At 51.8% G+C, this 23382-nt stretch overlaps 4 protein-coding genes across 8 annotated transcripts in view; 2 read left to right on the plus strand and 2 right to left on the minus strand.

Moving 5' to 3' along the window:
- EFTUD2 (elongation factor Tu GTP binding domain containing 2) overlaps positions 1-6629 on the minus strand; it is a 45956-nt gene extending 39327 nt beyond the window's left edge. The window contains exons 1-2 of one of the 2 annotated variants that reach the window (XM_010353997.2): positions 6366-6629; positions 1761-1869 (exon numbers count right to left, since the gene is read on the minus strand). In XM_010353997.2, the coding sequence (XP_010352299.1) occupies positions 1761-1865 (105 nt within the window). In that variant the 5' untranslated portion in view covers positions 1866-1869; positions 6366-6629. The remainder of the gene's footprint in view (positions 1-1760; positions 1870-6365) is intronic. The other variant, XM_010353998.2, reaches the window with a different exon arrangement.
- A 1463-nt stretch (positions 6630-8092) lies between these two features.
- CCDC103 (coiled-coil domain containing 103) lies at positions 8093-9909 on the plus strand. 3 transcript variants are annotated; one of them, XM_010353999.1, is made up of 3 exons: positions 8093-8235; positions 8621-8753; positions 9457-9909. In XM_010353999.1, the coding sequence occupies exons 1-3, from the start codon at positions 8093-8095 to the stop codon at positions 9907-9909; spliced, it is 729 nt and encodes a 242-aa protein (XP_010352301.1). The 3 variants fall into 3 exon arrangements, with proteins under 3 accessions (XP_010352301.1, XP_010352302.1, XP_010352303.1); XM_010354000.1 differs by having other exon boundaries at positions 8621-8757; positions 9457-9491; XM_010354001.1 differs by having other exon boundaries at positions 8621-8757; positions 9460-9491.
- Positions 9910-10916: 1007 nt separating this feature from the next.
- FAM187A (family with sequence similarity 187 member A) lies at positions 10917-12485 on the plus strand. Its single transcript, XM_010354028.2, has one exon. The coding sequence runs from the start codon at positions 10917-10919 to the stop codon at positions 12159-12161; it is 1245 nt and encodes a 414-aa protein (XP_010352330.1). The 3' UTR covers positions 12162-12485.
- Positions 12486-12726: 241 nt separating this feature from the next.
- Positions 12727-23158, minus strand: GFAP (glial fibrillary acidic protein). Of its 2 annotated transcripts, XM_010354002.2 has the most exons (9): positions 22634-23158; positions 21629-21689; positions 21330-21425; positions 20696-20857; positions 19047-19172; positions 18612-18832; positions 17994-18037; positions 15158-15243; positions 12727-14480 (listed from the first exon to the last, which is right to left on the minus strand). In XM_010354002.2, exons 1-9 carry the CDS (start codon positions 23092-23094, stop codon positions 14439-14441), a joined length of 1299 nt encoding a protein of 432 aa, XP_010352304.1. In that variant the 5' UTR covers positions 23095-23158; the 3' UTR covers positions 12727-14438. The 2 variants fall into 2 exon arrangements, with proteins under 2 accessions (XP_010352304.1, XP_010352305.1); XM_010354003.2 differs by lacking the exons at positions 12727-14480; positions 15158-15243 and adding an exon at positions 17052-17637.
- Positions 23159-23382: the final 224 nt, after the last annotated feature.

Raw genomic sequence — 23382 nt, forward strand, 5'->3', positions numbered from 1 at the left:
GATTTAGCAAGGCAGAGGTCACTAGTGACCTTGACAAGAGCAGTCTGTGGAATGGGAGAGGCAAAAGGATGGAAGTGGGTTTGAAGGAAAATGGGAGGAGAGGATCTGGAGACAGTAACTATGAACAACTCATTTGAGATGTGCTGCATTGGAAAGCAGGGAAAATCTGGAGGTAAATGAAGAGGGATATGGGGTCACGAGAGTTTTAGGATGAAATGATACTTTTTCTGTGCATGCTGATGGGGATGATCCAGTAGGGAAAACTGATGACACAGGAGAGAGAGGCCAGAACTGCCAAAGGTCTTGAGAGCTGAGAAGGGATGGGATTAGTTTCTAGTAGACAGAAGCATGAACAAATAATTCATAAGAATGGAAGGGAAGGCATTGTATATGAGTACAGGTGTAGGCAGGTGGGTAGAGGGACTGCTGGGTGCTTGTTTTCCTTCACACAAATTCCAGCATGCCAACCTCTTCCTTAAGAACACAAAACCCTCCAGTGATAAGACTGGCTACCTCCTACCATCTTACACTCTACTTCTACTAAAGTGGCCTAAGATTACATTAGCTCTTTTGGCAGCCACATATATCCTACTGGTGGTGGCTCCAAAATAGCTATCAAGCCAGTTTTCTCCTGCCCCATACTGCTGAATATGTTATGAATCTAACTGCAGGATTTTATATAATCACTTCTGACTGCCTGTAATTACCTCTACCGAGTCTACAGTAGCTCAACAAGTCTAAAATAAAACTAAACCGATATTCTTTTATCATTGTTTTTTAAATTTTAAATTTTTTTTATTTTTTTGAGATGGAGTTTCACTGCAATCTCCACCTGGGTTCAAGAGATTCTCCTGCCTTAGGCTCCGGAGTAGCCGGGGCTACAGGTGCATGCCACCATGCCCAGCTAATTTTTGTATTTTTAATAAAGACGGGGTTTCATCATGTTGGCCAGACTGGTGTCAAACTCTTGACCTCAGGTCATCCGCCCACCTCAGCCTCCCAAAGTGCTGGGATTACAGACATGAGCCAATGCGCCCAGTCTTAGAATGGACATCTTTCTTTCCTGTCTCCATTACCAAAATCTATGCATCTCTGTTATACCTCAATGTAATTAAAAAAAATAAATCTGTCCAGGCGCAGTGGCTCACACCTGTAATCCCAACACTCTGGGAGGCCAAGGCATGTGGATTGCTTGAAGTCAGGAGTTCAAGACCAGCCTGGACAACATAGTGAAATCCCGTCTCTACTAAAAATACAAAAAACATTAGCCAGGCATTGTGGCACACACCTGTAATCCCAGCTACTTAGGAGGCAGAGGCATGAGAATCGCTTGGATCCGGGAGGCAGAGGCTGCAGTGAGCCAAGATGGTGCCACTGTGCTCCTGCCTGGGCTACAGTGAGGCTGTCTCAAAAAAAAAAAAAAAAAAAGAAAAGAGGGGGCTGGGCATGGTGGCTCATGCCTGTAATCCCAGCACTTTGGGAGGCCAAGGTGGGTGGATTCTTGAGCTCAGGAGTTCGAGACCAGCCTGGGCAACATTTTGTCTCTATGAAAAATAAAAAAATTAGCTGGGCATGGTGTTGCATGCCTGTAGTCCCAGCTACTTGGGAGGCCAAGATGGGAGGATCACTTAAGCCCAGGAGGTGGAGGTTGCAGTGAGCTGAGATTGCGTCACTGCACTCCAGCCTGGCAACAGAGTGAGACCTTGTCTTAAATAAAAATAAGTAAGAGCGAGATGAAAAGAGCAATATATTTGCTTTACCTCATCAAGATCTTTGGTCTCTCTACCCAATTCATCGTCATCTTCATCAGAATCAAGCTCTGGTCCAATATAATTCCCAAACTCATCATATAAGTCGGTGTCCATGATGCTAAAATTCAAGGAGAGGAGTTAGATTCTGGCAAGGTAATCAAGGCCTCCATGTGGTGGCCCCACCTACCTAGTCTTATGGTTGGCCATACCTCTTTCAACTGCCTCCTCCCAGTGACATCAACCTACTGAAGGCTCCTCCCAAAGACCAGTACTTTAGCCAAGTCTCTGCCCTACTTGTCTCTATTTATGTAGTCTTCCCTCCACTTTTTTTTTTTTTTTTTTTTTTGGTTTCAAGCAGAGTTTAACGGGCAAGAAGGAAAGAAGACAGAAGGAAGAAGCTCCCCCTACAGAGACGGGGCGGGGTGCTCCAAAGCCAAAAGAGGGGGTCCCCTTCCTCCACTTTTAATACCAAATTTAATTTTAAGATAACTCAATGTCAAAAAGTGGCAAGAATAGTACAAACAACTTACTTTTTCCTAAATTATTTGAAAGTGAGCTGTTGACACAGTGGCTCATCACCTCCTAATACTTTAGTGTAAGGGTGTGCAAACTCTGGCCTGTGGCCAAATCTGGCCCCTCCAGCTGTTTCTGCATGGCCCTCTAGCTAAGAATGCTTTTCAACATTTTTAAATTGTCAAAAGAAAAATATTTCACGATACATGAAAATTAATTATAAGGAATTCAAATGTCTGTGTCTACTTTAAAAATTTCATTGGGAGGCCTGGCACGGTGGCTCACGCCTGTAATCCCAGCACTTTGGGAGGCCAAGGCGGGCAGATCACCTGAGGTCAGGAGTTCGAGACCAGCCTGGTCAACATGGCAAAACCCTGTCTCTACTAAAAATACAAAAATTAGCTGGGTATGGTGGCATATGCCTGTAATTCCAGCTACTCAGGAGGCTGATGTAGGAGAATCCCTTGAACCCAGCGGGTGGAGGTTGCAGTGAGCTGAGGTGGCGCCACTGCACTCCAGCCTGGGAGACAAAACGAGACTCCATCTCAAAAAAAAAAAAAAAAAAGCTTCACTGGAAAACAGCCATGCATATTCATTTACATCATCTACAGTTGCCTTTACACTGTAATAGCAGAGTTGAGTAGTTGGGACTAAAACCATATGGCTCACAAAGCCTAAAATATTACCCAGTCCTTTAACAGACAAACTTTGCCAACCTCTCCCTCACCTTGTGTGACTCCTACAAACAGGAACATTCTCCTACATAACCACAATACAACCATCAAAATCAGAAAATTAATATTCACACATTACTACCACCTAATTTACAGATCCCATTCAAGTTTCACAGATTGTTCCAATAATATCTTACACGCCCAAGGATCCAATCCAGGATCATGTTTGCATTTGGTTGTCATGCCTTTAGTCTCTTTGGATTTACAATCTTCAGTCATTCCTTCCAAGGACTGTCATGACATCCTTAAGGATGTCCCTTGATTTGAGGTTGTCTGATGTTACCTTATGATAATATTCGGGTTATGTGTTTTAGGCAGGAATATCATAGAAGTGATGCTGTGAGAACATGTGAGAACTGTGCTTCTCAAAGCATTTCCTATCAGGTGATACATGATTTCAATTTGCCCCATCGGTGGTAACGTTAACTTTGATCACTTCCTTAAGGTGATGTTTGCCAGGCCTCTCCATTGTAAAGTTACTCATTTTCCCTTTGTAAGTAAGCAGTGTTTTGTGGGTTTTTTCCATAATTCCACAATTATTGAAATTCTATTCAAAGAAACAGTTCAAATGCCACCACCTCCTTCAAGCTTTCCTAGCTCCTCAATTTCTCATTCCCCTATCCTGCTAGAGCTTTTTGCACCTTTATCAGTGTTTAACCTTGTCTTAAATACGAGTTACCTGGCTGGGTGCAGTGGCTCACACCTGTAATTCCAGCACTTTGGGAGGGCAAGGTGGGCAGATCACAAGGTCAGGAGATGGAGACCATCCTGCCTAACACAGTGAAACCCCGTCTCTACTAAAAATACAAAAAATTAGCCAGGTGTGGTGGCACGCACCTGTAGTCCCAGCTACTCAGGAGGCTGAGGCAGGAGAATGACCTGAATCCACGAGGCAGAGGTTGCAGTGAGCTGAGATTGCACCACTGCACTTCAGCCTGGGCGACAGAGCAAGACTCTGTCTCAAAAAAAAAATAAATAAATAAACAAATAGTAGTTAACGGTACTAATTACCATCACCACCTATAGTTTATAAGCAATAAATAACAGACTAGAGCATCAGGGCTCTGGAGTTGGAAGACTTAGATTCAAATCCTAACTTTGTCACTAACAACTATGTAACTTCAGGTAAGTTGCTTCATCTCTCCAAACCTGATTCTTATTCCTCAACTGGAAAATGGAATGAATAATCCTCACTGAATAAATGTTTATGAGGATTACAAAAAACACCCTGTGTAAAGAACCTACCAGAGTCCCGGGCTCAATAAACAGCTAGCATTATTTTTTGCCATCCCTGATCATGAGAACCCCGTGTTCCAAGCACCCGCTTCTTCCCTTCACTTCTTTTATGATACTAAATTTAATTTTAAAATAATACCAAAAAGTGGCAAGAACAGTACAAATAACTTTCTTTTCCCCAAATATTTGACAGTAAGCTGCTGACACAATGCCTCTTCACCTCCTAATATTTTAGGGCAAGAATTGACAAACTCTGACCTGTGGCCAAATCTGGCTCTTCCACCTGTTTTTGCATGGTCCTCCAGCTAAGAACGCATTTTACTTTTTTATTTTTTTGAGACAGAGTCCCACTCTGTTGCCCAGGCTGGAGTGCAGTGGCACGATCTTGACTCACTGCAACCTCCACCTCACAGGTTCAAGCGATTCTCCTGCCTCAACCTCCCAAGTAGCTGGGATTACAGGCACCCACCAACTCACCTGGCTAATTTTTGTATTTTTAGTAGAGATGGGGTTTCACCACGTTGGCCAGGCTAGTTTCGAACTTCTGACCTCGGGTGATTCGCCCGCCTCAGCCTCCCAAAGTGCTGAGATTACAGCTGTGAGCCACCGCACCCAGCTGCATTTTACATTTTTAAATAGTTGAGAAAAAAGTACCAATGCTAACACAGTCAACAGCCAAGACAGCACCTTGCATAAGTAGAAACTGGATAAATGTTAACTGAATGGGATGTTTAATTTTAAGATGCTGATATTTCTTGGATTAGACTGATACCTCCACCTCCCTCAGTGCCACCTGCTGGGTGCTGAATGTAGAGAGAGAATCGGAGCTCCAAGGACCAATAACTAAATGTAAATTATTATGGAAACTTTCACATGCATACAGATTCTTTTTACTTCCAAAAAGCTATTATCGCATTTATGCTTATCTCATTCTCCCAAGACCCCAGTCAAGTGCTTGAAGAAATTATTTATCTATTTATTTTATATATATTTTTTGAGACAGAGTTTTGCTCTTGTTGCCCAGGTTGGAGTACAACGGCACGATCTCGGTTCACTGCAACCTCTGCCTCCTGGGTTCAAGAGATTCGCTTGCCTCAGCCTCCCGAGTAGCTGGGACTACAGGCGTGCACCACTACGCCCGACTAATTTTTTTGTATTTTTAGTAGAGAGGGGGTTTTACCATTTTGGCCAGGCTGATCTCCAACTCCTGACCTCGGGTGATCTGCTCGCGTTCGCCTCCCAAAGTGCTAGGATTACAGGAGTGAGCCACCGCGCCCGGCCGATTGAAAAAATTTTTATATAAAGCTGTTCATGGAAAAAACCAAGTTCAGTTCTGCCTCAGGGCCACTGCACTTGCCATTCTCTTTGTCCAAAACACTCTTCCCTTTGATATTTTCACCTTGTCCCTTTATTTCAATCAAGTTTCCACTAAAATGTCACCTTCTCTGTCACTCTAAAAGTCCCCCATACATACTCTCCAATTCCCCACTTTCACTGTTTTATTGTTATTCACAAATGTTATACATTTATCACTAGCTGACTTATATCTAGTTGTTTACTGTTCATTTCCCTAACTACAGTTTAAGCAAGGGCTTGTTTTGTTCACTTAGAACAGTGCCTAGCGTAGACTAAGCCCTCAATAAGTATTTATCGAAATAATGAGTGACTCTAACATGGTACAGAGAATATGGCTGATTTGCCCACAGTTACACAAAACTAGCGACTCATGGTAACAAACCTCACTGCCGCTTCCCGCTACAATGCAGGCGCTCAAAGGGAACGTCGGAGGGAACTTGGCAGACAACGGCTGAAGGCGGCACAGATGGAAAAGGGAGTGAGCGAGGGGACTGGACAGTTAGAGCAACATTCCTTCCTAGGGATACGATTTTACGGACTGAGGCTATAGAGGCAGCCCCGAAATCGAGGTGTGTGCGTGCGTGCGCGCTTCGAAAGCTTTGGGGAGGCACGCGGAGAGGATCTTCCATTATTTTTTCCGCTCCCGGCCTCAATTTACCCATCCGTAAAGAGAAACGGGCAGAGAGCATATAAGGCCTCTTCCAGATCTGACGCTCTTTAATTTCCTATCCCACCTGGAGCAACCATTCCTTGCCGCTGACCCGCTTCAACTTACCTCCCGCCTGCTCAGCTAAGAGTTCCCAGGCCGCCGCCGGAGAACGCGCTTCCGCCCCACGCCAAAGAAACGTCTGCGCCCGCCGCCAGGAAGGACCCCGCAGACGCTGTTGTCGCCTTTCTGCCCGGGAGGACAACGCTCCGCCTGAGGACCAGTTCTGAGGTATGCCCTCGCGGAGATAGGAACTGGCAAGGCGGAGTAGCGGGTCCCCAAGACGAGTAGCCCAAGACGTGGGCTGCTCCAAAGAGGGTGAGACCTGAGGATGAACGAATCTGATCAGGCGCCTCGGGACTACCCTGAAATGGGGGCCTTCCAGCAGATCACGTGGCCAGGCTGTTAGCGCAGTTGCTGGGCAACCACAGCTGTGGGCGTGGTCTGCGCGGGACTGCCCTCCTGTTGACTTATCAGGGTATCGCCAAAGAAAACAAGGGGACCAAGGCAGGGGCTGCTGGGGTGAAGGTCCGGGAGCCTGAGTAAGGGGACGGAAGGGTTAGTAAATGCCTGGGGAGGGCTGAGAACTGGACACTTGAGTTCGGTTACTGGCCAGCCCAGCCCCTTCTTGGCGTTCAGATTCCCCACGTTGGGGTAGGGTGGCCGTGGAATTGGTTAGGGACCTCCTGCTTCCTTGCGCTAGGGCTGTTGATGATGACCCCGCCACAAAATCTAACTCAACTCACTAGGAGTTTGCAGTTCAGAGAGGTCCCACAACAAGTAAATGCCAGAGCCACGACTAGAACCCACGTAGAGAATCTCTCTGCAGGTGGCTCACGCCTGTAATCCTAGCACTTTGGGAGGCCGAGGCGCGCGGATCACTTGAGGTCGGGAGTTCGAGACCAGCCTCGCCAACATGATGAAACCCCGTCTCTCCTAAAAATACAAAAATTAGCCGGGCGTAGTGGTGCACGCCTATAGTCCCAGCTCCTCGGGAGGCTGAGGCACGAAAATTGCTTGAACCCTGGAGGCAGAGGTTGCAATGAGCCGAGATCATGCCACTGCACTCCAGCCTGGGCAACAGAGCAAGACCCTGTCTAAAAAAGAGAAAAGAATATCTCTGTAGAAACCAGTCAGCCTCAGATATGCAGAAGCTACAGAAGTACAGTGGTAGAACTAAAGACATTGCCCAGGTACCTAGGGACCTCTGTTCCAGCCCTGGGCTGGACAGAGGGATTTGGGGATAGGGTCGTTGAGCTCCTTCCTCTGCCCCTTCTGCTTGATTTCCTGCTCAGTCATTGCGTGTGGTTTGGGTGAAAGTCTCCTTCCTCACTAAAGACATTCAATGAAGAATGAAACTTTATCCCTGAGCTCAAAGGTACCTAACAAGAGTTCTGCTTTTGTGTGAGGTCCCCTGTTGAAACAACTTGCTGTAGAACAATCCTATGGGGGAAGAGTGAAGAAACTGAATTCTGAGATCCAAATGCCTCCTCGACTGAAGCACCATTAAAAGTATTTTTAGAGGCACAGAGCAAAATTAAGACAGAACTCCAAATTGAAAGTTAGGACTCTGTATTCTATTTTCAGGGACAAGTCTTGTGTAAGTCCTCACTGTGAAATTCAACTTGTCTGTATAAAATAGAAAACCAGATTTTTGTAACACCTCCCAGTGTGAGTGACAATGTCCAGAGTGCTTTGGGGTCATTTGTGTTCTGGCGAATAATCCAATAACCCTCTTTCCCCTGATATTGACCGTCCACTGATGTGTATTCCCTTTGCCTTCCTGGGGACAGGCCATGGAAAGGAATGACATCATCGACTTCAAGGCTTTGGAGAAAGAGCTGCAGGCTGCACTCACTGCTGATGAGAAGTACAAACGGGAGAATGCTGCCAAGTTACGGGCAGTGGAACAGAGGGTGGCTTCCTATGAGGAGTTCAGGTTGGCTCACTGCCGTTTTTCTCAGGCCCTCCTGTTATGGTGGACTATAGTAGTTAACCCTGAAATCAAACCATTCTGGGCTTCATTCCTGGCCCCACCCTCTACTATTTGATCTTAATGCAATTTCCTTAACCTCTCTGAGTCTCAATTATTTATCTGTAAAACAGTAACTGTTATAATTAAATGAGTTCTTGCACGTAAGACTGAGCAAGTGTCTGACACATGTGAAGTGCTTGAAAGCAGTCAGCTATTGCTGTGGTTATTGTTATTATTATGGCCACATTGGTCTGTAACAGGTTCATCCTATACCATGCAAAGTCTAGCTGCCTCACGCCCACAGACACAGCATTAAGTCCATTGCCTAATTTCTGTCCTTTGCCCACAGGGGTATTGTCCTTGCATCACATCTGAAGCCACTGGAGCGGAAGGATAAGATGGGAGGAAAGAGAACTGTGCCCTGGAACTGTCACACTATTCAGGGAAGGACCTTCCAGGATGTGGCCACTGAAATCTCCCCGGTAGGTGAGGCCCTGCCTCTTTAGTCCAGCAGGATTCTCTGCCCTAAAGCTTCAATCCTGTTTTTTCGTTTTGTTTTGTTTTGTTTTAACCACACATACATCGTCTTTATTTGTCATGTTAAACCTACAGATAGGTTTCTGCCTCCAATCCCAGAAAGAAAAACAAACAGCAGATGGCAAAGCTGAGTTGAACTGGGCAGAAGAGTCAGAAAGCTGGGCTAGGAAGCTTCACTTCCCTTAGACCTTTGACTTTCATTCTCAGATCAGATTTGGGTTGCTCTGCCTCTGGGTTGTATAGTGTCTAGTGTAATGATCCTGTGGCAGTGTTGAGAGAGAGACCCCGACATTCAGATCCTTGAGTTCCTTTCTCTCTTCCTGAGATTTCCAATCAACCCATCCATACGACTTACAGTTAACCCCAACTTACTCTTGAAGGCCAGAGCGATGTCTCCATTCTTGAATAGGAAAATTCCAGTATAAATGAGAATCTCAAATCATGGTGTGGATTCCTTGGGGAGCCCTCCCTGTCTCATCCCCAGCTTCCTCATCTGAAAATGAGGCCCCCAAGGACCACAGCCTTCCCAGTGCTCAGAGAGTAGTAGGATGAAGAGAGTAAGATGAAGACTGACAGGTTCTCCTCACTGTCACTGTCACAGAGCAACTGGAAGGGCTCCTGACTCCCTTTCCTTCCTTTGTGATTCAGGAGAAAACCCCCGTCCAGCCCGAGACCTCTGCTGACTTCTACCGTGATTGGCGACGACACTTGCTAAGTGGGCCAGAGCGCTACCAGACTCTACTGCAGCTTGGGGGTCCAAAGCTGGGCCGCCTCTTTCAGACAGATGTGGGGTTTGGACTTCTCGGGGAGCTGCTGGTGGCACTGGCTGATCACGTGGAGCCAGCTGACCGGGCAGCGGTGCTGGGGATCCTACGCAGCCTGGCGAGCACTGGGCGCTTCACACTGAACCTGAGCCTGCTGAGCCAGGCAGAGAGAGAGAGCTGCAAAGGCTTGTTTCAGAAGCTGAAAGCCATGGGCGTCCCCAGATCCATGAAGGAGGGGCTCAGCTGGGAGGAGCAGGGTCTGGAGGAGCAGTCTGGTGGGCTCCAGGAGGAGGAGAGGCTCCTGCAGGAGCTGCTGGAGCTGTACCAGGTTGACTGATGCGACAAGCTACTCTCAGAGGTCCCGGTGGTCACTGGAGCCAGTTTTTTGGTTGTTGTCTTGGGGGTTCTGCAGGACTGTAATAAGAAACCCACACTTAGTTCCCTTCCTTACTTGGAATTTTCAGAGCAAAAATAGGAATCAAGTCTTCCCCATTTCTCCAGTCCCTCAGTGTCTCGCTATTTTGAACTGTGTGTATCCACCGGACAGTCAAGAACTCAGGAAGTTGAAAGCAGTTTTTTCCCCACTCTTAGAGTCTGCCAAGCCTCTAGCCCACTGGCCTTGAGAGATGAGTGTGTGCCCAACCAAATGCTGGCTATACCAGTTACAGCCTCCACTCAGAAAAAGAAAAAAGCAAAATCTTTATGGTAAACAAACACTGATCTCCACAGCTCTTAACAAGAATGTTTATAGCCCCAAACCAATGAATGGACATGTAATCAAATGATCAAATGCTACCTCATTTGAGGTGTTGAATTTTCCCCTAGAGACTCAGTTCTTGTGCAGGTTGGGCCTGGGAAAGTCCCAAGCCATCAGCTCAGGTCCAGCCAGCCTCCTGAATGGCCAGATATGCAGGAGAGCGGGTTTCCTCCATTTCCCGGATTGATGAAAGGGAAGATTTTTCCACCAGGCTGGCAGGGCAGGGCCTGGAGCACTGAGGTGAAGACTTCCCTGCCTGAGCACCTCGGCCCACCCTTCTCATTCCGGTTTCCTTTGACCCGTTCTTGGGTGAGTGCCAATGTTCTAGAAAAGGGAGTGAAGGCCAGGTTCTAGAATGGCTTTCCCCCCAAGATCGGGTCTGGAATGTTAGAAGGGCATCTTGTACATCCACTGGGCATAAATTGCCTTGCATTTGGCAACTTCCTCTGCAAGTTGTTGCTGCTTTTCCTGGCTGCATAATCCTTTCCTCCTCCAGAGGCCTCGGCTCATCAGTGCTTTCTAGGAGCCCCATGAGCCTTTAATGCCTTGGTTTTGCCCTGCCCCTCTGACCCCTCACTCCTTCAGGCATGCACCTGGCCCTCACCACTGTGCTCCTGTGGGCATGGGGGAGTCTCCAGGCCTTTGAAATTGTAGAGAAGGAAAACATTTTTCAGAAGACCCCCTGCCCTGCTTTCCTGATGTTTGAAAATGCAGCCTACTTGGCCGACATGAGCTTTGAGCTTCCCTGTCACTGCAAACCCGAAGAGGTGCCAGCTGTAGTCTGGTTCTACCAAAAGCACCTAGGTAGCAGCCACACCAAAGTGCTGACGGACTTCGATGGGCGGGTGCTGACAGAGGCAGCCCAGGTACGTGTGGGCAGCGACATGCTGACCCGCTTCAGCATCCGCATGTTCAGCCTGTTGGTTTTCAGGGCTCAGCCTGAGGACTCGGGCCTGTACTTCTGCGGCACCCGCAAGGGGGACTACTTTTACGCCTACGATGTGGACATCCAGAACAGTGAGGGAATGGTGGCCACCTTCCAGGACGAGGGCCAGGAGCCCTTTGCAGATGAATACTATGGGCACCTCCATGTCTTCACCACCTTCTGGGAATGGACCCCCTGTGACCGCTGCGGGGTGCGTGGGGAGCAGTGGCGCATCGGCCTCTGCTACCTGCAGAGCCCAGACCTCTCCCCACGCTACCTCAAGGCGGTGCCCGATGTGGTGTCCTGTGGTTCAAGGGCTGTACCAAGGAAGCTGCAGACCAAGGCCAGGCACCACACCCCTGAGCTGCTGGTTCGGAGCTGCATAGTACCCTGTGAGAAGACGAAGACCATCCGGGAGGGTGTGCTGGCCATCATTAACTATGTGTCCAAAGTGGGCAGCCGGCCCTGGGTGCCCCAGGTGCCCATTCAGTTCCACCAGCAGAGACTGGGCCATGGACTCATCATCTCCTGTCCCGGGGCCCGGCCAGAGCATGCGGTGGCCTGGGACAAAGACCGCCAGCACCTCTACCGCACACAGTACCTGAAGGGTGTCAACAGGTCCATGAGGGTGTTCATTGACCACGGCAACCAGCTCCACATCCGCTTCACCCAGCTGGATGACCGGGGCATCTACTATTGCTGGAGGCAGGGTGTGCGAGTTGCTGGCTTCCGGCTGGGCGTGACATCTCGTGGGCGCTACCCAGCCTCGTTGTCGGATCCTGAGACTCGCTCGGCCGTGGAGCTCACCCTGATAGGCTACCTGTTCATCACGGCAGTCTTCGTCACCATTCACCTCTGTCGCTGCTGCTGTTACTTATTTCAGTGTTGTCCCAACTTCTCCCCCTAGGATCTCTCTTTGCCCAGCTCTGACGACCAGTTGTCCTTCAATGTGTTTGTTAAATGATACCAGATGTCTCTGGGTGGGTACCCGGGGTGGGACGTGTGGTAGGAACATGTGGACAAATCTGTTAGTTATAGCCTGCTCCCCGTTTTCATGGGCAGGTCTGGGGCCTGATCTGAGAAGTGGAGGGACTTGAGACTGGTGGGAGATTGGGGACTGAGGTCAGGATGGAAGTAGTTAGGGTACATGTGTTTCCTGACTTCACACTTAGGTCAGAGAAGGAAGGCGTGAACTCAGATTTATCCAGTGGTAAACACTGATCAGTGTTGAATCGTGTTTGAGCTGCCTTACTTTCTTGCCTCTGAGGATTGTGCTGGTTGAGTTGCAGGTAGCAGGGAAAGAAAGGAAGAAGAGAGTGGAGGGAGCTGGTGTATGTCCTCTTTGGCTGCGGGTGGGATTTGATGAGGGCATGGGCTCCAGAGATGATCAGTAATAAGAAGTGAGTTGGTCTTGTCAAAGGCTACACTTGGCCCCAGTCCCACCCTCTCACAAACAGATCCGAGTCCACTCTGGGGAAGGGCGCAGCATGTGTCTTTATTTTTCCTCAGCGACTAAAGGCAGCAGCAGTGCCCTGAAGATTAGCAGCAGCAGCAGCAGGCGGCAGGAAGGAGTGGAGGGAAAGGACACCAAGTCTTGGGGAGAGGGAAGGACCCTTCAGTCTTAGAGGGGAGAGAACCCTGAAGTGGGCCCTCCCAGTCCCGTTTCTGGGCACAGATCCCACCAGTCTGCTTACCGGTCTGCCCAGTTAAAAAGCAGAGTGGGGGTACTAGGGTGGACATGTCAGCCCTGAGCACCCGGCCTCCAGGCTGCAGGAATATGAGCCAGTGTCTTCATTTTGCTCGTGCCTGTTTTACAAATTGTAAAATATGGCGCTACCTAAAATACTGGGTACATTTTGTGTGTGAGTAAGAAGGGACCACAAGAGGCCCTTGGCTTAAGGAAAAGCAGCCGCTCACTACGGGGTGGAGAGGGTCAGACGTGTGGCAGTGGCTTACGGGGGTCAAGAAGCAGCAGTCCCAGGGGCTCAGAGGCTGGGGTGGCCTGGGATGACACAGCAAGGAAGAGGCCTTTAAAACTGGGACAAAGTGATACCCTGCCCCCATGGATACATCCCCTTTCTCTCCTGTTTCAGCATCTTCAAGAGGATAAGTCACTTCCTTAATTCCCACAACCCAGAGGCCAAGTGCAACTGGTCACCCACAACCCCTACTTGGATGCCTAGCGCCGTCTCAATTGCCTCCTCCACCATCTCTACCAGCGTCCCTTCCAGTCTGCACGGGGCAGTCCTCCTGGGCTTGCCCTCTCTGTACCCACCACTGGGGACCAGGCAGCCCCCCTGTATCCCTCCCAGCACCCCATCCCTCTCCACGTACACGACAGATCCCCCAAGTGCTGAGAATCAAGCTCCCACCTGCCCACAGCATGCCCACAGACAGGGTCCCTGGATGGCAGCTCAGGTGGACTGAGACACTTGAGTCATCGCTCAGGAGGTCCCTCTGGGATCTGGGCAGGTGACTGCCCCATGTGGCAGGACGTCCTCACCCATCTTAGACTGATCAGGGTCAGTCTAGAAGAACAACCCTCTGAGCTGGGCATGGTGGCTCGAGCCTGTAATCCCAGCTACACAGGAGGCTGAGGTGGGAGGACTTGCTTGAGCCCAGGAGTTCAAGGTCAGCCTGGGCAGCATAGGAGACCTCGCCTCATAAAAAACAAAAAACAAAACAAGCCTCTGTCCAAGGATACCTTGTCTGTGGGGCCTTCCCTTTCCTGTCTGAGTCTCAGTTTTCCTCCAGCAGCCTGAGGAAACTCAGAGGTACAGTTCCCAGATACCCTGAGAGAACCTCCAGCTCTGGCAACAGTTTCCGTAACAACAGGTATCAGGGATGTGGAGGGCGATGTAGTAGGTCCCCCCCACTCTCCTCCCCTTCTCTCCTTCCTCCTCATTCTAACCCAAGCTGCTGGCCATGCCCCTCCAGACTGCCCCTTGGGGGTGAGTTTCTTGTTAGTTGGAGTTGCTGGGTGCTGGGTGGGTGCCATCTGGCAGGCCTAATACTGACGGAGCCTAGGGCAGCAAGCTGGCCTAGGGATAGAGGAGGGAGGGGAGCAGCTGGGGTGGCGGGGAGCTCAGGTCTGGGGAAATGCACCAGCAGAGGTGGAGCAACTATCCTGCTTCTGCTCAGGCTCCTCATGAGATGGGACAGAGGCCACCAGGTGGGTCCTGCCTCACATCACATCCTTGTGCTCCTGCTTGGACTCCTTAATGACCTGCAGGGGACAGGGAACATGCACAGTGCAACAGTTAGGAGTTCACTGCAGACCCCAGGTCCACCACCATGAAGCTGTGTAACCTTGGGCAAGTCCCCCACTTCCCAGGTCTTTCTTTTCTTGATAGTAACCACAGCTGCCTTGCGTGGTGGTCAGAGCGGGTGATGAGATAACACTGGGAAAGCATTTAGCATCGTGCCTGGCACGTGGTAAACTGCTGCAGTAAGATGAGTTCCCACTGTGGTTGAAGTGGCCTGGGTGATACGCCAAATCCCCTCTTCCCATTCCCCTGGTAGTTTCCTTTTACCAAGCTGGAAACGGAAAGCTGTCCCCATCTCCAACTGTCTCTGCTAGAATTGGAAGTGAAAGCTGCTAACTTTAATTCTCTTTTTATCCCCGGCAAGCCAGGCCCCCGAGTTTGAGGGTGAGAAAGAGACAGCGTGTGTTAGGACCCAATCTAGTGGCTTTGGTACCAAGGCTCCCCTTAGAACAGCCTATGGAGGGACTGAGGAAACGGAATTACATTCAGGTTCCTTTCTCTCCTCCAGAATTCCTTGGGGGGCTCCTGGGAGTTACTGGGGACCTTCTATGTGCCAGTCCCAGGCTTTCCTCCATGGCCTGGCCTTGAGAATCCCTGGGGCCAGCCAGAGCCTGACTGGGCCTGAATCCCTCCGTACCTCTCCATCCCGCATCTCCACGGTCTTCACCACGATGTTCCTCTTGAGGTGGCCTTCTGACACAGACTTGGTGTCCAGGCTGGTTTCTGCAGATGTGAGGAGAGGAGGCCTCTCATGGACTTTCAGGGCATGAGTCATCCTCTCCCACGCCCGGCTTCCCCATCGCACCCCGCCATCATGAGTATGAGAACCTATGCAACTGGGCAGAGAGAGCCTAGGCTCTTCCAAATGGGCTGGAGAGCCCCCAAATCCCAATAGTGCTGCTGCCCAAGTCCTAGCTGCTCTGTCCAGTTAGAGTCCTGGCTGCTCTGTCTTCTGGCCTGGCTTCATTTCAGCCCCTCTGCAAGCCCTGGCCTGGCACCTGGGTTTCTGAAAATCCAGCATGGCATCGAGGAAGGACATGTAGGCTTTGAAATCAGGAGACCAGGCAGGGTGCGGTGGCTCACACCTGTAATGCCAGCACTTTGGGAGGTCAAGATGGATGGATCACCTGAGGCCAGGAGTTTGAGACCACCCTGGCTAACATGGTGAAACCTCTACTAAAAATACAAAAAATAGGCCAGGCATGGTAGCTCACACCTGTAATCCCAGCACTTTGGGAAACCTAGGCAGGTGGATCGCCTGAGGTCAGGAGTTTGAGACCAGCCTGATCAATATGGTGAAACCCCGTCTCTACTAAAAATACAAAAATTAGCCGGGTATAGTGATGGGTGCCTATAATCCCAGCTACTCAGGAGGCTGACACAGGAGAATCACTTGAACCTGGGAGGCGGAGGTTGCAGTGAGCTGAGATCACGCCACTGCACTCCAGTCTGAGCAGCAGAGTAAGACTCTTTCAAAAAAGAAAAGAAAAGAAAAAAGAAAGAAAGAAAGAAAAAGCCAGGTGTGGTGGCTCACACCTATAATCCCCGCTACTCGGGAGACTGAGGACCAAGAATTGCTTGAACCTGGGAGGTGGAGGTTGCAGTGAGCCGAGATTGCACTACTGCACTCCAGCCTGGGTGACAGAGGGATGCTCTGTGGAAGGAAGGAAGGGGAGGGGAGGGGAGGGAAGAGATCAGGAGACCAGAGCTCAAGAAGTCCCAACTTGGCCGGGTGCGGTGGCTTAAGCCTATAATCCCAGCACTTTGGGAGGCCGAGACGGTGGATCACGAGGTCAGGAGATCGAGACCATCCTGGATAACACGCTGAAACCCCGTCTCTACTAAAAAATACAAAAAAAAAAAACTAGCCGGGCGAGGTGGCGGGTGCCTATAGTCCCAGCTATTCGGGAGGCTGAGGCAGGAGAATGGTGTAAACCCGGGAGGCGGAGCTTGCAGTGAGCTGAGATCCGGCCACTGCACTCCAGCCTGGGCGACAGAGCGAGACTCCGTCTCAAAAAAAAAAAAAAAAAAAAAAAAAAGAAGTCCCAACTCAGCCACCAACCAGCCACATGACTCTGGGCAAGTTAATTGACCTCTCCCAGCCTCAGGTTCCTCATCTGTAAAATAAGGATGATGGGGCCTACTTCTGTAGGTGGGAGAGAGAAGACAATTAACTAAAATAAAGGCTGTTAAACATGTGGCACATATTAGTGCTCAATACACATAGGTCCCTTTCCTGTCCCCTTTCCTCTTTCCTACTTCTCTCTGCCACTTATCTGTACCTTAGTGACCTGTGACTATCTAGGATTTGGCAGTATTACCTCTACTAGTCAGCCTGGTTAACCTTTCCGATGCTAAATTAAGCCCTGGGACATGCATATCTAGTGGTCCTAAATATTCTAGCCCAGAAGAAGAGGAATTTTGTTCTTTAGCTAAGAATCATTTGAGGGCCACATGCAAGTAAAAAGTAATTTAGCTCTTCCCCCCACCTCAGAGAGAAAAATATAACATGTCACATTCACTAATATTTAACATTAAGAGCAGGGAACATAAAACTTTATTCACTGCACGAGCAGTGGTCCTGAGAGAAAAATCCTCTGGACTGAGTCAGCACTGAGCTGAGCCATGGAGCCTCAGGGATGAAAGAATAAAGCAAAGAGCCTGGCCCCCAGGCACAACGAGACCCAAGGGGCCCTCCCGGTGACGGGAAGAGGTGAGACAGAGGCTGCTGCTTGCTCAGAGGCCCCGGAGCAGCTCAGCTGCGCACCCAAGGACTCACCCCACCTTTACCACTAACCAGCTCTGCCGGTTTAATGTAAGTTACTCTGTACCACGTCCTGGCCTGGGCACTGTGGTTCCTGGGAAAATGATGCAGTCCAGGCCCTTTAGGGGAAACCTGGGAGGAGGGAGCTCAGTAGGATTAGGAGGATGAGGTGCGTTAGGCTCACTCCCTGTCAAGCTGGGCAAAGCGCCGTGTCTGAGAGGCAGGCAGCTAACCGCGAGCTGGCGGTGCTCCATTTACAATCTGGTGAGCCTGTATTGGTATAACTCGTATTGTGAGGCTTTTGAGATGTCTTGTGACCTTGTGATTTTCCCCGTCTTTGGTGCTTTTGCCCCCTGTAGTGACAAGCAGTTAAAAAAACAAAAACAGAAAACACTCAGAAGGGCAGTGCTTGCTCAGGGATCTGCAGACAGGGCAGATGTCGAGATCTCACCCAGTTCTGCTGTGGAATGAAGTGCAGGGAGGGGAAGAGGGACCCAGGGCCTAGCAGGACAGAGGCAGCGGCAAGTCTCGCCTAGAAGTACCCTGGGATGATAGGCTCTGGCTAGGAGTGCTGCGGTGTCACAAAGACCCCCAGGGAGAGCGTGGATCCCTTTGCCCTGGTCCTCAGTCCCAGTCCGGAGCAACCTACAGGCCCTGGAGGAGGGGGCAGGACTCCAGTGCCCTTCCCATGAGACCCTGCTCTACTGACCTCGGATCTGCAGGTTGGAGAAGGTCTGCACAGGAATGGTGATCCTGAAAGAAAGCAGAGGGAAAGGGCTGCCCAGGCTGCCTGGGACACCCCTAGGCTGGGTCTTGGTCCAGGGCCATCATAACAACTTAAACACCCTTTTCCTTGCCAGGAAAGTCTAACTCCATCTCCTAGCTTTCCCCAGCAGCCAACATGATATCTGGAATTCCAAAAGTCTGCAAGAGGCTTGAGTGTTATCTGGGAGGGGCGCACGTCTATCTAAAGGAAGATGGAAGAGGGAGGAGAAAGTGGTGAAAAACGTTCCAGGGAGGCAGAAGAGATGCATGAGGTGCAGAGTCTAATCTTGGCTGGGAGGGTGGGGAGTAAGCCTCTTAGTTTGGAGGGTGACCCAAGTCCTTGGCCTTGAGGCCTATTCAATATTGGTCGAATCCATCCATCCATTTATTCATCAAACATCTAGTGACTGCCTGCTGTGTGTGAGGCAGGCACTGTGCTGGGCATTGAGGTAGGAAGGGATCTGGACACAAGGCTGAAAAAGACTCAGTCCCTGAAGGAGGCAAGGGGAGCTCTACGGAGAGGCCACAGGGAGACGTCCCCAGAGCTGTGATCAGGGCTCACCGGTTCTCCTCGCCCTCCAGCAGCTTCCTGTAGGTGGCGATCTCGATGTCCAGGGCCAACTTGACGTTGAGCAGCTCCTGGTACTCCTGCAAGTGGCGGGCCATCTCGTCCTTGAGGCTCTGCCCCTCTTCCTCCAGCCGCGCCAGCGCCTCTTGGTAACTGGCCGCCTCCCGCGCGTGGCGCTCCTCCTGCTCGCGCATCTGCCTCTCCAGGGACTCGTTCTGTGGGATGGAGCCGGCCAGTCCCGCGGAGCCCCGACCCGACTTGGCAAGGCTTCGAGGCCCCGCCCCCGGCCCCAGGCCCCTCCTCTAGCCCGAGGGTAACGTTCGGGCCCCGCCCTCGACCCAGGTCCTCGCCCCGGCCCTTCTCCCCTGGCATCTCCTGGGGTGGCCGTCGCCGCTCCGCCTGTCCCCGTCCTGCCCTGGCCACGCTCACCGTGCCTCGCAGAGACTCCAGGTCGCAGGTCAAGGACTGCAACTGGCGCCGGTAGTCGTTGGCCTCGTGCTTGGCCTGGCGGAGCAGCTCCGCGTTGCGGGCAGCAGCGTCTGTCAGGTCTGCAAACTAGATGGGGAGAGGGGCCATAGACTGAGGGCGGCCTGGGGCCGCGGGGCTGCGGGTGGGGGACACATATAGGGCACTGTGTGGGCCCATGGGCAGGCACAGGCTCTGGAAGATCAGGGAGGTGACCAGCACGCCAGTCAACCCCGGGACGTTGGCCCTGGCTGGGACTTTTCCCAACAACTGTGACCCATGGATGCGGGCAAGGTAGCGGCTGCCAGACCTCAGCACCTAGCACAACATCTGGTCAGCAAGCGAATGAATGAATAGTGCCACAGAATCCAGAACCTTCCACACTGACAGCTGTATCTGTGGGACTGAACGCTGTCGTCTGCCACAGTGGACAGTGGGTTTTGGCGAGCGAAGCCCTGGGTGTTTTTTTTTTTTTTTTTTTTTGAGACAGAGTCTCGCTCTTGTAGTCCAGGTTGGAGTGCAGTGGCACAATTTCGGGTCACTGCAACCTCTGTCTCCCAGGTTCAAGCAATTCTTCTGCCCCAGCCTCCCAAGTAGCTGGGATTACACAGGTGCGTGCCTCCATGCCTGGCTAATTTTGTGTTTTTAGTAGAGACAGGGTTTCGCCATATCAGCCAGGCTAGTCTTGAACTGCTGACCTCAGGTGATCCGCCTGCCTCAGCCTCCCAAAGTGCTGGGATTATAGGTGTGAACCACCATGCCTGGCCTCACCCTGGGTTCTAATAGCCCTTTCTCCCCCGCCTGCAGGGAGGTCCTCTCAGCCCCATTGGGCCTTCACCCTGCTCAGACGCCAGTGGCTTCTACTACTCACACTCCTCAGCTAGGTACACTGGCTAGGCCAGCATCTTCGGGCTCTGCTTCTCTGTGCTTTTCTGACTCCAGGCTCTGTCCTCCACCAGAAATGGCCCTCCCTTCTTCTCTTCCTGTCCACAGCCTGCCTGTCCTGCCTAGCCCAAATGCCCCACCTACAGCGTCTTTCCTGGCTCCCACACTACATATAAGCTCTGAGCTGTGGTGTTCTCTACGGGCACTATGTTTGGGTGCACGTCAACATCACACCTTCCGGCTCAGACACCTCTCTGTGTCCTGGGGGGTGCCTGGCATATGGTAGAGGCTCAGTAACCCAAAACAGACTGGCAGAGGCATGGAATGCAGGCTCCCAAGTGAGATGGGCTACAGTTGGAAATCCAACTCTACCACTTAGGAGCTGTGTGACTTTGAGCAAATTAGTTAACCTCTCTGGACTTCAGCTCTCTCGTCTGTCAAAGAACAGCACCTACTTCATAGTAGGGTGATGCATGAAAAGCACAGAGCTTAGCACAGAACAGTATCAGCTACTACTACTAATAGCAATAGTAGCAGTAATAATAACGGGCACTTTTGAAAGCAGTAGTGCCTGTGTGGCCCTGGGCAAGTCATCTCACTTCTCTGGTGAAGGTCAGTCACCTGGAGAGGATATTCTCCCAGCTTCTTCCACCCTCCTTCCCCCATTCTCTTGTATGGAGCAAGAAGGACTGCCTGGAGGAGGCAGGCTGGCCCACAGGCAGGGCTACCTTGGAACGGTACCACTCCTCAGCTTCATGCATGTTGCTGGACGCCATTGCCTCATACTGCGTGCGGATCTCTTTCAGGGCTGCGGTGAGGTCTGGCTTGGCCACGTCCAGCTCCACATGGACCTGCTGTCGGGCCAGCTGCTCCTGGAGTTCCCGAACCTCCTGGCCAGGGTGAGAGAAGGGGTACCAGGCCTCAGGGTACAGACCACAGCTGTGGTTCCTCACAGCATCGTGTCTCCTTCTTCCTGCCCCTCGGCCAGGGGCTAGAATGTTCTCTCATCTCTTTCTGTCTCCCTTACTGCCTTTCTCTCTGTCTTTCATTTCCTGTCTCTACCTGCCAATCTTTGTTTCTCTCCTCTCTCTGAGTGTCTCTCTCAGAGACTGCAAGGGGCTTGAGTGTTATCTGGGAGGGGCGCATGTCTATCTGAAGGAAGATGGAAGAAGGAGGGCAAAGTGGTGACAAAAGTTCCAAGGAGGCAGAAGAGATGGGGGAGGTGAGGAGTCCAATCTTGACTGGGAGGGTGGGGAGTAAGCCTGTTAAGCCTTGGACACAGGATAGCCTCTCTGTCTCTGTCTCTCCCTCTCTCAGTTGCAGTCTCTGTGTTGAGCTTTTCTTCCTCTGCCCTGGCCTCACCTCCTCGTGGATCTTCCTCAAGAACCGGATCTCCTCCTCCAGCGACTCAATCTTCCTCTCCAGATCCAGACGGGCCAGGGTGGCTTCATCTGCTTCCTGGAGTGGCAGGAGGGGTAAGGAGTAGAGGGCCACTCGGACCCCAGGCTCCTCCTCCCCATTCCTCAGCCTTGCCTTACCCCTCCTTCTGGGTCAGTGGGGAGCAGCACATTGCTGTGGAGGGCTGAGCTTGGGGGCTGTGTTTGGGTGAGTGGCCATCAACCTTTCCTCCCTCCCCTGCCCCTCCCCTCCACCTCCCTGACCTGTCTATAGGCAGCCAGGTTGTTCTCGGCTTCCAGCCTCAGGTTGGTTTCATCCTGGAGCCTGGAGTGGGGGGACACATTCCTGGGTCCAGGCTCTTCTGAGGACACTTGGCTACCTGCCTCAATCTCCCTGGAGGCAGCTGTCACAGAGACCACCCCCAGCCAGGACCAGTAGAGCAGCAGGAGGAGTAAGGGTTGGGGGGCCTTAGACAGAGGCCTTATCTGGAGGATGAGCAGATGTGGGCTTTTGCCTTAACTCATTACTAAGGTGCCTTATCAGGGTTGGTGCACCTGCTTCTCCTCACACAGGCGCATCCACCAGCGTACACACACTGCTGCACACACACACACACACATCCTCCTGCACTTGAAGGCACACACGCATGTGCTGTCAGCTCAGTGAAGCGCCATGCCCCTGGGGATTCCTCTGATCCCGGGTAACCACCTTTTGAAATGAATTTTATTATGAGCTCCGCTTCACAGCTGTGCAAGTCAAAGTGACTTGACAGGGGTCACAAGCTGGTGGCAGGCAGTCACCTGTGCTCTGCACCCAGGCCTGCCTGCTCTTTCCCTCACTTCCTTTACCCCAGAATCCAGTCTCCCTCATGGACACCAACCTTCTCTGCTTCCAACTCCTCCTTTATATGGACCCAGGCTCACAATAGGTGAGCTCGCTGCCCACAGTCACAAAGCCCAGCCATGAATGAAACGCAAGGGCCCAGCTGCTGGGGACCCAGCCGCTCCTGCACTGCTTTCCCCAGTGGGGAGGTGCTGAGGGGACCCTGGCTCCCTGGCAGAAGGCATGTGGGAATCAGATCCCTGGGGTCCTTGGCCTGTTTCTGGTCCCTGCCATCATGTTGGGGGGCAAGGATAGTGCCCCATCAAGAGGTAGGGAGACCCAGGGAGCAGGGAGGCTCAGCCCTTGCCTGAGACTTCTCAGGCACTCTCTCTCGGGGATTCAGCCCCCTCTGCTCACAAGGCCCCCTTTCCCCATCCCCTCCTCACTTCTGCCTCACGGTGCCCAGGTCCTGTGCCAGATTGTCCCTCTCGACCTCCAGCCGGGCACTGTTGGCGGTGAGTTGATCGAGCCGCAGTCGCAGCTCTCGCAGCTCAGCCTGGTAGACGTCGGCCAGCTTGGTGGGCTCCTTGGCCCGCAGCTGGTTCAGCTCAGCAGCCAGCGCCTTGTTTTGCTGTTCCAGGAAGCGAACCTTCTCGATGTAGCTGGCGAAGCGGTCATTGAGCTCCATCATCTCTGCCCGCTCACTGGCCCGGGTCTCCTTGAAGCCAGCATTGAGTGCTCCAGCCAGGGAGAAGTCCACCCGGGTCGGGAGTGGAGGGGGCATTCGAGCCAGGGAGAGGCGGGTGCCAGGACCCAGACGGCGGCCAGGAGCCAGGCCCCCCACCATCATCTCCCCCGAGGAGACGTAGGAGCGGCGAGCAGCAGAGGTGATGCGTCTCCTCTCCATCCTACCCTGGCTCTGCTCGCTCCTGGGATGCGAGGGCTTTATGAAGGAGTGGGCTGGACTGGCGAAGCCCGGCTGCCCCTGGCAACGCCCCCTGGCATAGCCTGAGGGGTGGGGTTGGGCCGCAGCCCAGCTATGGGGAGAGCTCCCCTCACCCCATTGAGGTAACTGCCCGGAGGCAGAGCTTCCTGGGCACGCCAACTCCTGCATGAGGCAGGTGGTGCCTGGAGCCAGACCATGGGTCTGGGGCCCTGACCACTGAAGCAAGAGGACCCTCTCTCTAGGAAGGTG

The sequence above is a fragment of the Rhinopithecus roxellana genome, chromosome 19 (assembly GCF_007565055.1).
Source record: "Rhinopithecus roxellana isolate Shanxi Qingling chromosome 19, ASM756505v1, whole genome shotgun sequence".
Classification (NCBI taxonomy): domain Eukaryota; kingdom Metazoa; phylum Chordata; class Mammalia; order Primates; family Cercopithecidae; genus Rhinopithecus; species Rhinopithecus roxellana.